The 13498-nt window shown below is 34.5% G+C and overlaps 6 protein-coding genes across 6 annotated transcripts; 5 read left to right on the top strand and 1 right to left on the bottom strand.

The window, feature by feature from the left end:
* Positions 1-595: 595 nt before the first annotated feature.
* TVAGG3_0542200 (acetyl-CoA C-acyltransferase family) lies at positions 596-1759 on the top strand (the record flags this gene model as incomplete). The annotated part of the gene is made up of 1 exon (XM_001323014.1): positions 596-1759. One exon carries the CDS (start codon positions 596-598, stop codon positions 1757-1759), a length of 1164 nt encoding a protein of 387 aa, XP_001323049.1.
* Positions 1760-2198: 439 nt separating this feature from the next.
* TVAGG3_0542190 (uncharacterized protein) lies at positions 2199-2891 on the top strand (the record flags this gene model as incomplete). The annotated part of the gene is made up of 1 exon (XM_001323013.1): positions 2199-2891. The coding sequence occupies one exon, from the start codon at positions 2199-2201 to the stop codon at positions 2889-2891; it is 693 nt and encodes a 230-aa protein (XP_001323048.1).
* A 137-nt stretch (positions 2892-3028) lies between these two features.
* Positions 3029-4039, top strand: TVAGG3_0542180 (phosphoprotein phosphatase protein; the record flags this gene model as incomplete). Its single annotated transcript, XM_001323012.1, has 1 exon — positions 3029-4039. The coding sequence occupies one exon, from the start codon at positions 3029-3031 to the stop codon at positions 4037-4039; it is 1011 nt and encodes a 336-aa protein (XP_001323047.1).
* Positions 4040-4386: 347 nt separating this feature from the next.
* Positions 4387-7131, top strand: TVAGG3_0542170 (coiled-coil domain-containing protein 40 family; the record flags this gene model as incomplete). Its single annotated transcript, XM_001323011.2, has 1 exon — positions 4387-7086. The coding sequence occupies one exon, from the start codon at positions 4387-4389 to the stop codon at positions 7084-7086; it is 2700 nt and encodes an 899-aa protein (XP_001323046.1).
* A 299-nt stretch (positions 7132-7430) lies between these two features.
* TVAGG3_0542160 (RNA binding) lies at positions 7431-8179 on the bottom strand (the record flags this gene model as incomplete). Its single annotated transcript, XM_001323010.1, has 1 exon — positions 7474-8172. One exon carries the CDS (start codon positions 8170-8172, stop codon positions 7474-7476), a length of 699 nt encoding a protein of 232 aa, XP_001323045.1.
* Positions 8180-9085: 906 nt separating this feature from the next.
* On the top strand, positions 9086-12338 carry TVAGG3_0542150 (uncharacterized protein; the record flags this gene model as incomplete). The annotated part of the gene is made up of 1 exon (XM_001323009.2): positions 9105-12227. The coding sequence occupies one exon, from the start codon at positions 9105-9107 to the stop codon at positions 12225-12227; it is 3123 nt and encodes a 1040-aa protein (XP_001323044.1).
* Between the last annotated feature and the right edge of the window lie 1160 nt (positions 12339-13498).

Here is a 13498-nt window from a genome sequence, read left to right as displayed (position 1 = left end):
ATTTTTAAATCATGTTGGTGCCGTACCAATAAAGCACAATAATACTAAGAATACAAATGCCAAAATATCGCATGAAAATTCGAAATTTCATATCTCAAAATTGTAAGGACTGAATTTATCATTATTCTGTGATATTTCCCAACTTTTGATATATATGCAAATATAGTGATTACAGATAAAATTACAAAGTTTAGAAGTATAACTGTTAATTGATTCATAATTGATATTGAATTGATATATAGTTCACATGAAAAAAGTGAAACTACTATAGTGTGGAAAACCTATCAACGTTCTCCACTGAAACTTAATATTTATATTTTTTTTTTTCAATCTAGAAATTTGATGATCAAACATAAACTATTCTCAGTCTCGTGAGAACTCTTTGATGTAAATCTAATTTTGATAAACTCTTGAGGAGAATGTCATGTTTGATGATATGATTTCATTCTGAAAAGTGACAAAATATCATTCGAAGCGATAAAATCGAAACTTTAATATACTGCTTAAATATTTAAATTCCAGTAAAATCTCAGATAAAAGCTCTAAGAAAATTTCAATATAAAATTTCCACGTAAACAAAAGAATTATTTTATAAATGTCTGAAATTGTGATTGTCGCGGATACACGCACGCCCATCGGTGCTTTCAATGGTAGTCTTGCAAACACACCAGGTATTGAATTATGCGCTGCCGCAATGAAAGCATGCGTAGAGAAATCCGGAATTCCCATTGACCAATTTGATTCTGTCTATGTTGGCAACGTTATTTCAGCTGGAGTAGGACAAAATCCAGCTAAACAAGCCTCTCTTGCTGCTGGTTTTCCATGTTCGACACCGTGCACGCTTGTAAACAAAGTATGTTGCTCCTCAATGAAAGCTCTTCAAATTGGTGCAACAGAAATCAAGGTAGGAGATTCCAAAGCCGTTATGATAGGTGGGTTTGAGAGCATGTCTCGTTGTCCACACTTATTACAAAATTCTAGAAATGGTTACCGTCTTGGTAATTTCACTACAGTTGATAGCTTGATTAATGATGGCTTATGGGATGCCAGATATAATATGCATATGGGCCAGCTCGTAGATAACCTCAATGCAAAACTCGGAATATCACGCGAAGAACAAGATCGCTTTGCTATACAATCATTTGACCGTGCTGCAAAGGCTTGGGAAGAGCATTGCTTTGATGGTCAAATTGTCCCAATACAAACAAAAACTGGCGAATACAAAGTTGACGAATCAATTTACAAGCTCCGTCGTGAAAAAGTACCAGTCCTTAAGCCATCATTCTCTCCAACAGGCACTATTACACCAGCTAATGCTTCTGGTCTCTCTGATGGCGCTGCTGCTCTTGCAATTTGCTCATCAGAGTTCGCCGCTGAGCATAATTTAAAGCCAATCGCCAAAATACTTTCTTTCGGAGAATCAGGTATCGATCCTGCCGAATTTCCTCTTGCTCCTGCTGATGCAGTCAAGAAAGCATTATCTAAAGTTCATTTGACCACTTCCGATATTGATCTCTGGGAGTTCAATGAAGCATTCGCTTCTGTACCACTAATGCTCATTAACAGCCTTGGTTTATCGGAAGATAAAGTTAACATCCTCGGTGGAGCTGTTGCTATCGGCCATCCACTCGGATGCTCTGGTATTAGAATTGTTACGACTCTCATTGCCGGTCTTAAGCACCGTGGTCTTAAAAGAGGCTGTGCTGCTTTATGCAACGGCGGTGGTGGTGGAAATTGCGTTATTATTGAGATGCTTTGAAATATTCTATGATACTCATATGATTTTTCTTTAATTTAATCTTGATAATAAATCATTTTTCTATCGCAAATGAATAATATCGTTTTTAATTCAACAACATTAACTCTATATGTGAATGTATTGCAATCCAATGAAGTATTGCCCAGTTTCACTTCTTTAAAGCAGATATGGTGATGAAAATATGATCAACAATGAATTTTAATGAATATAAATAGCACAAACTATTTTATCATCGTATGAGTGATCAATTTCTTTGAATTCGATGTAAATGGCTGCCCAGCCAAAATTCCGTTTTACATTCCAAATAAAAAAGCCACTCGGATTTTAGATATATTTGCTTTTATAATGCTCATCTAAGTTCAACAATATATCCGGAAACAAATGAATGATGCCACGCGTGTCACTTTTATCGTTGCGCCAATTGTAAAATTTTTCCTGAATGAGCAGTGAGTTTACTTTCAGCATTGCTGGTGACCGCCCACAGTTCGACGAGGGATTTACAAACGATTACTTAGCAATGAAATCAGAAAAAGAGCCAAAGTATAAACAACAAAGAACTCCATATTCTCAAAGCCCAAAGAAATACAATAAAAACGATAATTTCAAGGTATATAGAACAACATCAGGTCAAATTAATGACAATTCTACTCATAAATTTGACGAATATACAAATCATAAATCTCAAAAACCTTATAACAAGTCATACTATCATAACGATAATAATGGAATTGCAAGGCAGCATTCAACTGACTTCACTCCTAGATTAGGAAAAAAGAGTCAGCCAAATCCTGCACTTAAGCAGCCTGACCCACCAATTGTACCTCCAAGATCAACACCAGAGAATACTAATGATGGTTCTGCAATTCGTTCATTTAATCCTCGGCCATTAAATCAACAGTCTGAACATGCACCTCAAACACAGACTGAAATCCCACAAACATCTCCAAAGCGCGAGGATACAAAGCAGAACAAGTCTCAATTGGAATTTCCAAAAGAAAGTGGTCAGCAATATTCTCCAAATAAGAACTTCTCTCCAAAACCGAAAGCCCTTAGTACACCAAAAGATAAAAAGCTATCGAAGTCAAACCAAACAAAATCTTCAACTGGAGCTTTGGATAATCTCTTTCAATGAACTCTTTTATGAATTTTATCTTCGTATCGTTATAAATTATGTTAAAACATATTACATTTAATAAATTAAAAGATAGATAGATACTATTTTGGAATTTGAATTTTTTTATATCACATGTCATAATTTTTTTTACATAAATGGCAAGATTTGTATCAAGTCTTGATGCTGCAGAAGAAGTATTTAACGAAATAATGTTTATGAAAGGCCAAACACCTGGAACATCATCTAAAATACGTCCATTTTTTGCTACAAAAGTAATTAGAGATTCAATTAAGCACTTTTTAGCAGATCCAATAATGATCCAACTTGATGCCCCTTGTATAGTAGTTGGAGGCTTGTTTGGCGATCTATATGACTTACTTCTTATCTTTGAAACGTATGGATATCCACCAAACAGAAAATACGTATTTTTAGGAGATGTTGTTGGATCTTTTCCACAAAGCCCGGAAACTATAATACTACTATGCAGTTTAAAGATTCAATTTCCAACTTATTTATACGTTATTCGTGGTTATCACGAAATGCGTGATGTAAATAAGAATAGCACATTTTGTACAGAATCTATAAATCGTTTTGGACCAGAATTTTATGAATGCTGCAATGAACTTTTCGATGACCTTCCTTTGTTATGCCAAATATCAGAGAAAATGCTTTGTGTATCATCTGGTGTCCCTGCTGATGTTGCGTACCTGGACCAATTCGCAAGCTTGACACGACCTTTGGAACCTTCAAAAACTCCATTTGTTAAAGAAATGCTATCTTTACAACCAGATGTAGCAACTAATGAATGGGAAATCAACAAAAAGTCTACACATCCTTTGATGAAACTTGATTTTATTCATGAATTTACAGATCGTAATAATCTCGAAGTTATTATACGTTCCCACAATGTTGTTAAAGATGGATACGAGTTTCCATTTGATGGAGATCCAAAACTTCTCACAATTTCAACAAAACCTTCATATTTGTTCAAAAATTTCGAAGGAAAGCCAGTGGAAAAGTGCGGAATAATTCTTGAGATAGAGACATCTTTGAAATCACTATTCAGAACCATCCACCCTCTTCCTTACGAATACAAAGAATATTACATGTCTAAATCAGAGAGGGCTAAACTTAAAAAGGCAGAAGCAGATATCCTTCGTCGCTGATATGCTCTATTTCATTATATCTTTAAAAATCATTGTTTGTATTTTTGAGATTTCAAAAAATATATTTTTTCTTCCTTATATCCGAGTAACTCGAAAGGTTTCCATTCATAGAATCTTTAGGATTTTCCCAGATTATATCAAATGCGATAATCTAAAAATAATTATGCAAATCATTAAAATTTATCGAGTTTTCGCTTAGTATAGTGGAGATCCTGAAGATACGATAAGTTTTCTAATCATGAAATAATAAAGCTAATCAGATATATCTCAAAAGAATGATAGTACAGTAAATTCAGCAGATTGTAAACTATTGAATTTTATAGATTTATTAACGTAAATTTTAAAAAATGAGTGCAAATGAAGACCCAGATCAGCCAGGAGGCGAAGAAGAGGAGGAACTAATGGATCCAAATCCAGAAGAAGAGGAAGGTGATCTTTTTTTAGGTGAAGAAGAAGATGATGAGGAAGAAGAAGAAATTCAAGAGCTTCCTCCAGATCATCCACTCTTTGCAACATTGCAAGACAAGATGAAAGATCAACTTCAAAGACAATACGATGCAATTGAAGTCGAAATTAGAGATAAACAAGCTTTGAAAAATCAGTTATCTGAAAACCGTGAACAAGTTGGTGTCGAATTGTATACAATACAGCAAACTCTTGTAAAACTTCAAGCGCGTTTAACAGAAGCTAATGAAAGGAGACAACAATACGAACAAGAACGCTTAGAAAAAGAGGCAGAACTGAAAGAAGCAAGGCAAACATTAGCAGATCGTGAAGCAGAACTTAAAGAGCGTACTACAGAATACGAAAACCAAAGAAAAGAACTTGATAGATTAAATGAAAATGTTTTACTTCTCGAACAGCATAACCAAGAGATCCTTAACAATGTGGCAGTCACCCGTCGTGAAACATACAAGTCAGAACAAGCTGCATCAGAGACAGAAATTGCTAAAAAAGAGCAAGATTTATACATCGACAGATTAACACAGCAAGTACAAAACATCGGTAAAGGACTCTCAGAAATTGAAGCACAAGTACTTGCACAGCGTGCTGAAACGAAAACAGCTCGAGATGCTTTACTTCAAGCTTCCCTTGAAATGGAAAAGATTACTTTCGAGAGAAACCACTTGATCCAAGAGTGGAATTCTTCTCTTGTTAACGTCAAACGCCGCGCAGAAACGCTTGCAAGCATCGAAGCTGCATCTGCAAAACAAGAAGAAGAAATCAGAGCTTTGCAGAATGAATACAACGGAATTAAGAAGCAGATTGCCGATCAAGAAGAAATTGCTGAGCGTAATACTGGTCTTTACTCAAAAATCAGAAATCGGATTCAATATCTTGATGGAAAGATCAAAGAAACAGAACAGCAGCGTGGCAAATTGCAAGATACACTTGACCAGTTAACAACTCTTACCAGAGAAAAAGAAAAACTCCTATCAAAATTACAGATCGAGCGTAACCAAGCAAACAGCGAATACAAGAACTCTGCAAAGGGTACTATTGAAATTAGTAACCAAATCCATGAGCTTGAAGATAAAATCATCGCTCACGTAACTGAACAAACAAACATGAAACGTGACACAATTGCAGCTCAAAATGAAGTCCAAAAAGTACGTGACCAGATTGAAGAAAAGGACAGAGAGTTGAGCCAATTGCAGAATGAAGCCATGAAGCTCAAAATCGATAGATTAAACATCACAGGACAATGTGCAAAATTCGAACGCGGTTTGCAAGAGATTGTTGAGGAATTAAAGCAAAAGGATGCTCTTATTAACCAATATGAGCTCCAAATCCGTAAGAACAACGTCAACATTGAGAAATTGCAAAGTGAAGTTGACAAATTAAACAGAAAGTATGAAGAATTGACATCTGCTCAAAATGGTGAAGAATATGGTCCATTAGAACGCAAGATCCGTGTTTTAGAATCCAAGATTCAACAATCAGATGAAACCGCCCAAGAAAACCAAGCACAATGGCTTAAGAAACAGACAGAACTTGTTGCTTTGACACACCAGTGCGAAGATAGTGAAGAAACATGCAACACTTTGCATGCTCATATTGCAGTTTTAAGCAGAAAGAGAGATAGAACGAGAAACAACTTAGAAGCAACAGAGAAAGAGATAGAGAACTTGAACATCCAAATCAGACTCCTCCAAAGAGAGATGTCAAGGTTAGGAGAGAAACTTAGCAGCGGTGCAGGCCAAGGCGATATTTTGATTGAAGGAAACATCAATTTCGAAGCAGATATCTTAGAACAATTAAGGAAGAAAGAAGAAGAATCTGCAGCCTTGGAGACAAAGATCGAAGAGCTTCATAACTTCAGAAGCCAATGCGCTGATGATTTAATGGAAACAGAAAAAGATATCATGCTTTGGGAGAAGAAATTGCAGCTTGCAAGAGAAATGAGAGAAGCTTTAGATCCAAATTATGGTGCAAGCGAACTGAAATCAATGAAGAAAGAAGTTACAAGAATGGAATTGAGATTGAAACAGATCAAGAAGCAACAACAAACAATTGTTCAAGAAATGGAATTCGCTTTAAGAAGAAGAGAAACAATTGCTACAAGAGGAGCTGTTAAGCAAAGATTGAACCAGGATAAGACACATTCAGATGTAACTAAAGGTATCACAGAGCTTAGAAGGCAAATCAAAGCTTTGCAACAAGAGCACCAACAGATAGAGAATGAAATCAAAGAACATGATGATGCACAACAAGAACAATCCGCTGAAATAGAACAATTAGATTTGATATCAAGAGAATTGCAAGTTCAAAAACAAACGATTGAACAGCAACTCAAAGAAGAAGAGAAACAGAAGAATATTGCACACGCTAAACTAGAAAAATTGCAACAGAAAGCAAGAATGTATAAAGAAAAGAACCCTAGATTGATTATTAAGAAGCCAGAGAATTATGATAGCCAATACCAAACTCTTAAGGCTCAGCAGGATCAACTAGGTGATATTATTAATATGTTAATTGCTGATCATCCACACTTAGAAAGTAGCTTAGGAGCAATTAAGGAGAAATACGGAATGGAACAACAATAATTTTTTTGATTATTTATATTATTTTTTTATGAGTAAATAATAATTATTAATTTATATCTTTAAAGAAATTACCTTGCTTGGGGTATTGAATTTGTTAATAATCAAAAGAATTAACAATATTGTTAATCTTCTTTATCAAAATGCTCACAGTTTGCAGAAATGGAAATGGAAGATGCTATATTTGGTGTATTTGGAGCATTAATAAGGCGTTAGCATTAAATTAAGAAATATTTTCAATAAAATTTCAGAATAAACAGAAGCAAAATAGAGTTCATATGTTATCTCCTATAACCTACTTAGTTTCAAATAATAAAAACTTATTTTAACCATACAACTTTAAACCATTTATTAATTTATATATACGTTATGTTTGATGTATTTAATTTTCTATTTTTTCTTTGGTGTGTCCTTCTTTGGGGTATCCTTCTTGGGTGTGTCTTTCTTTGGTGTTCCTTTCTTCTTGGAAACTAAATTTGCCTTGAAATCGGAGAAGAGGATACCTTTGAGCTGCTTACCATGGTATAAAATGCCATTTTCGACAATCTTTTTGGCTGTTGCTTCGTCCTTTACTTCGACATTAACTTGGCCACTGAAAATCTTTTCGCCGCCTTTACGATTGATCTTGCGCATTTCTGTACGAAGTGCGGATCTTGGGTATTGTTCCTTGAAGAGGGCCTTGATGTCATCTAATGTTTCTGTCTCATCGAACCCTTCAATATGAACTGTACGATATGATCTGCGTGGATCAGAAACAAACGGAACTTTGGAGCGAACTATTTTTTCAGCTTTGTTAACTTCAAGGTGCTTTGAGGCAGAGCAAGCTTCAATAATGTCTTCCTCAGTAGCATTGAGAGATTTCATGCGATTGAATGTAAGGAATGTAGCAATTTTAACATATCTATCTTCACGTTCGTTAATTGCTTCCTTCATGAAAGAATCAGATTCAATATTGGAATTTGATAAATAAAATTCCATTTGTTCACGAATGGCATCCAAATGTGGTTCGAGTTCAATTTCTGGCTCATCAACTTCAGGAGCTGGCTCGTTTGAACCGCAAATTGCAAAGAGTTTGGAGAAGAAACTCATATTTGAAAAATTCTTTTTGAGACACTAATCCCGCCAAATATAAAGAAACTGCCTTCATTTTTATAATTTGATTTTGTGTGAGGAAACAAACTAATAACATATGAAAGAAACAAAAATTAGCCTAAAAATTAAATTCAAGTTTAAATTGTATAAGAAGATGATTATCCAAAAATGATTTTTGGTCCTTTGATTCTTTGGGAACTGTAGCTACTTCATTTCCGAGGATTAACTACTTCGCAACTTAATTGAGAATTGTTTTATTCAACCATACTATAGAAAGATATAATTTACAAGTTTTGTAGAGGTTACCAGAGAAATGTATAACGTTAGATCTTAATTAAATTGATTAACTCAAATTAAATTAACAGATAAAGTGGTTGAAATATCTCTAAACATGTTTTAAAATGAGAGAATATCCGTTTGGTACATCAAAAAAGTCTCTATAAATAAGATCATTCAACCAAAAAAAAATTATTAAACGGAATTTGATTATTTTATATTTTTGACACACGTTATCAATAAAAAGAGCCTATTTAATAAATTTATGATTGAATGCGAAATATTTTATCGTTTTCCTTTGGAACGATATTAACCAGATCTATTCAATTTAAAAAGCTGATTTATTAAAAACATGATCTAATATACAATAGAAAAATATCTTTACATGTAATAAAAAAAATAAACGCTTTAATGAATCACTTCAAATTTCGATGATAATGGACCATTTATATATGAGCATCATAGTGCTCAAGTCGAACCACAAAAGTGTCGAATATTATTTCGAAGATTGAAAAATTGTGAACCGGATAATTTATAAATACTCAAAATGAATGTGTTTATATTTTTGTGACTTCGAAATTCATTTTGCATAAAACGTAAACTATTCAAAATTCAATTAATCACTTTTTGGGAACAAAAAGTAAATATTGTCAATGTTTGCGATTTTCTCAATCCTTGCAACATCTCAATTACTGAAATTGGGATATTCTAAAATCAATTTTCAAGATGGAGATGCACTTGTTGTGCCTTCAACCCAAAATGTAAAATACGCCGTTTTCATTAACCTTTCTGATAGTGAAATACTTGCTAAAGCTGATCTTAAACCTGGAGCTAATTATACGGCTAAAAATAGTACCAAAGGAGATGTCCCTTGCTATGTTTTCTCTTACCCTTCAACTCTAAAAAGTATTATTACCTATAACTACAACCTCAGTGGAGCAAATATTCCTGTAAACACTATTTTGTTTGGATTCTTTTCCCAAATAGTCGAAGCTCGGTTTTCTCTTACAGATCCTAACAAAACTTTCTTATCAACTGAATTTGAAGTTAAACTCGGTGATAACCATCCAGAATCTGGAAAATATCTTGATACATGTGGTCTACTTTATTTCGCTCTCGTAAACAATGATACCAAACCAATGAACTGCACTCTTTGTGATCCAATTTTTCATCTTGGAAATTACAGTATGACAACTTCTAATTTTACACATAATTCTTCTGCACCCTCAGTAGCAACCGGAAACCTCGTTTGTGTTGCCCCAGGTCATTATTTCGCATTTCGTAATTATTCATCAATGAATACAACTATTTCCAGTAAATACAATACAACGGATTTAGTTTCAGCTGCAGCCGGTAAGCCTCATGTTTTCCTTATATACAATAAGACTGGAATTGATGCAGTATTATACTTAGCAAAGAGTCAAGTTGTTAAAATTAATACATCCGAACTTTCCACATCCAGTTCAAAGTTAGCAATCATTGCCTCCGATCAATTGCTTAGGACTGGATTTATGTTATCTCCAGAAGTTTCTGTAAATGCTTACTTTGGAATTAGTAATATTGGAAACCCTACAACAGTTTCGGGATATCAATCAATTGATGTCTTTTGCTATGTTCTTGAACTCAAATTAAATTCTTCAGGAAATGTATCTGCATATACACAAGGTATTGTTGAAACATATTATTATGCAGGAGAAACTGCTCCTAATTCTACTGCTCCTAATTCTACTGCTCCTAATTCTACTGCTCTAGTCGGCAATCTATTCACAGTAGATTCAACAGAATACCAAATTGTAACTTCAGCAAGTACTACTACTGGAGCTGCCCTGTTAAACAAAGATAAAAAGTGCCTATTCCCACCAGGTTATGTTCTAACTTACAAGAATTCCACTGCAGCTGGAATTCAATATGAAACAAATGTATACACTTCATCTGAAGACAGTACTAAAATTTTCATTTCCAGCTCCCTCTACACTAATTCCCTTATCCTTTCAGGAAATATTACTTCCTATAAAATGGTGAGCCCACAAAACAAATCATTCTCCATCATTTACTACAGCACTAATGATACAAGCGTTAAGTTCTTTGCAGAAGCAACAAACATTGTTATTTCAAGTGGCACAACTTCAGGATATATTCAAACAACTGCACAATTTTACAGCGAAATTCAGGTCCCTGCTGGAAAATACGCTGGCTTTATTTCATCAACTTACACCGGCTCAGATACAGTAGAACAGAAAGGTCAAATAGCAGTTTCTGATTCAATCTACCCATTAATCGCTGGTAAAAAACAAATTAATGTTACATCTAGCGGTGTTACTGTCATCACCCCTCCAAGTACTGAGGGCAATACAGGTGTTGCAATCTTCACAAATCCATCAGGCTTCAAAGCTAACGGTACAGATCTCAAGACAACATACATTAACTCATCTAGGATGGCAATCACAGGAACAGGAACATTAGATGTTGCATTCCTTATGATTCCAACAACAACATCTGTTTCAACTGTTATCAACATGGACAAAGCTCACTACATGATCCAACCACCAAAAGATCTTACTCAAAAATACATTTTCATCTTGGCATCCACAAAAGGATTCTATTACTCCTTCGTCCCTGGTGATAAAGTATTGTTAAATTATTACCAAGGTAATGGTTTTTTAGCTGGCTCTGGTACAATCACAACAACAACATCATACACATACCCAATCTATGGTGTTCTCACATTTGCAGAAGGTGCCACTGCTTCCCAGCTTAACTGTGTTGCTGCTGAAGCTATTCCAGATGGTGCTTCTAAGACCAACGGCCCACTCGCTGATGGTTACACTGACATCCTCACCAAACATTCAGGTGATTGGACAGCTATTGATAAAAACTTCCCATCCCAACTTTCAAGTGGTGCCTACTACCTCCTTCCAAAGAAAGAAACAACATTCACTGTCAACGCCGCATCTGATGTCTTCTTTGTTCCAGACGACAAGGATGCGAAGGCTTCATGCATCTTAGTTTACTCTAAGGAAAACTCTGAGAAGCTTCTCGGTTACGATATCTTCGAAAAGAAGATTTACGGTGTCCACTTCTCTGCTTCAAGCCAAATCAGACTGAAATCAGAGAAGGCAATCGCCGTTTACGTCTTCCCATCATCTGGGGTCGCAGGCAGAAGTGTCTACTTCTTCTCTGGCAAGGAAGGCAAACTTGAAAAGCCAGCTGATGCTAAAGGCGAAATTGATGTCTACATTGGTTTCTCAAGAAAGTCATACGCCGTTGTAACACTTGATGAAGCAGGTGCTGCCAATCCAAAGACTATCACAGGTGCCGCGGCCTTGTCAGTCTCTGGACTCCCACTCGCCTACACATTCAGTAACCTTACCAAGTTCAAAAACATCAGCTACACACTCCCTGGAAATACAGGTGACGAAGTTACCTCAACAATCTCATCTACTTCATCTGATTCATTCGTTGAATACAACAGCAAGAAGGCAGATGCTGAAGAAATTAAGGATGGAGGTCTCCCAGGATGGGCTATCGCACTCATCGTAATCTTCATCATCCTCTTCATCGGTATCGATATCGGCCTCGTCTTCCTCGTCATTTGGTGCAAGAAGAACGAAAAGCACCCAGACTTCAACGTTGAAGAAGAAGACGCACTCGAGGAAGCTGGCGACGAAGAAAAGAAGGACGAATACGAACACCCAGATGATCAAAACCCAGGTGCTGCCAGAACAAACGATATGGCCAATCCACAGGCTTCCCCTGATGAACCATTAAATGCTTAAACAAAAAGTAGAAAAAATATTAACAATTTATCAGGCGGCATAATTTCATTATTAAAAAGGAATAATAATTTTAAATAAATAACGAATTTCATTAATTTTAAAAATAAAAAAGTTATGAAACTTGTATTTTTGAGTTTAGTTTTTCTTCAAATTATTTCCGATATCGAACAGTAGATTAAAGAGTATGTGATTTCATATTAAAACTAGCTTAGCTACTTAGAATATTGATTGTTTCAGGTTGACAAATTGGATAAAACTCAAGATATAAAATAAGATTCCAAGAATTATCCCCATATTGAAGAAATACAATGCTTAAAAGCTTTTCAGTTCTTGACTAAGTTCAATCAATAGGATAACTACTTTTAAACTCAAGAAAAATTCAATAAAATAAAAGAAATTGACAATACCCGAGTTTTATCCTCTTGTAGAACTGATAAATTCATTATATACTTGTTTTTATTTTTGATTTTGCTTAAGAATTGAGACATTCAGCCACTTTATAAAAATTCATACAGTAATTTATCCGAATCATTAAACCCAGATGATGAACAAGTGAAGCATTTGGTACATAATGTTGATCTACTATATAATTTGAAAAATCAATTTTTTTGAAAATATATTTCTAACTCATCGATAGAAAAGAAAGAATTTAAGATAGTAATATAGATAAAAATATAAAATAATATAATATTGTCTATTCATTTTGATCTAAAATTTTATTTTTAGCTTATTATTCCTATTACAGTTCCAATGTCAGAGAATTTTTCCAAAAAAATTTCAAATTTGATTTTATGTCATTTATTTCCTGGCATTTTCTGGATATTTTCGAGATTTTGAATTTTTTTGGAATCTGAAACTCTCGAGTAGTCTTCTCCTGCCCAAAATAAGCTCCTAAACGAACGAAGTTCTAATCTAATTCAAACAAAAAAATACTTTCACAACATTATTGGTTTTAAAAGGCTCATTCGAAATACCAAATATTTCAATCTAGATATTTCGAAGATTTTATCAAATAAACTCTATAAAGATGCTTCTTATTGCAAGCTTTTTACATATATTGGAATATCGAAATTCCGAATTTATAAAATCACATTTAAGATACATTTGCCTTCTGATGTATAGCGAGAGGGTTAAGCAATTTCATCTGATTTTCTTGATTTACAATTTTATGAAATGTTTGGGGTAAAGAAGTTAAATGGAAACATGCTATTTATCATTATAATAACTACGCACATGAATTCTCATATATACTATTACTAAACAGACAATAT

The sequence above is a fragment of the Trichomonas vaginalis genome, chromosome II (assembly GCF_026262505.1).
Source record: "Trichomonas vaginalis G3 chromosome II, whole genome shotgun sequence".
NCBI lineage: Eukaryota > Parabasalia > Trichomonadida > Trichomonadidae > Trichomonas > Trichomonas vaginalis.
Note: the sequence above shows the minus strand (reverse complement) of the source record. Positions and strands in the feature narration are given on the sequence as shown.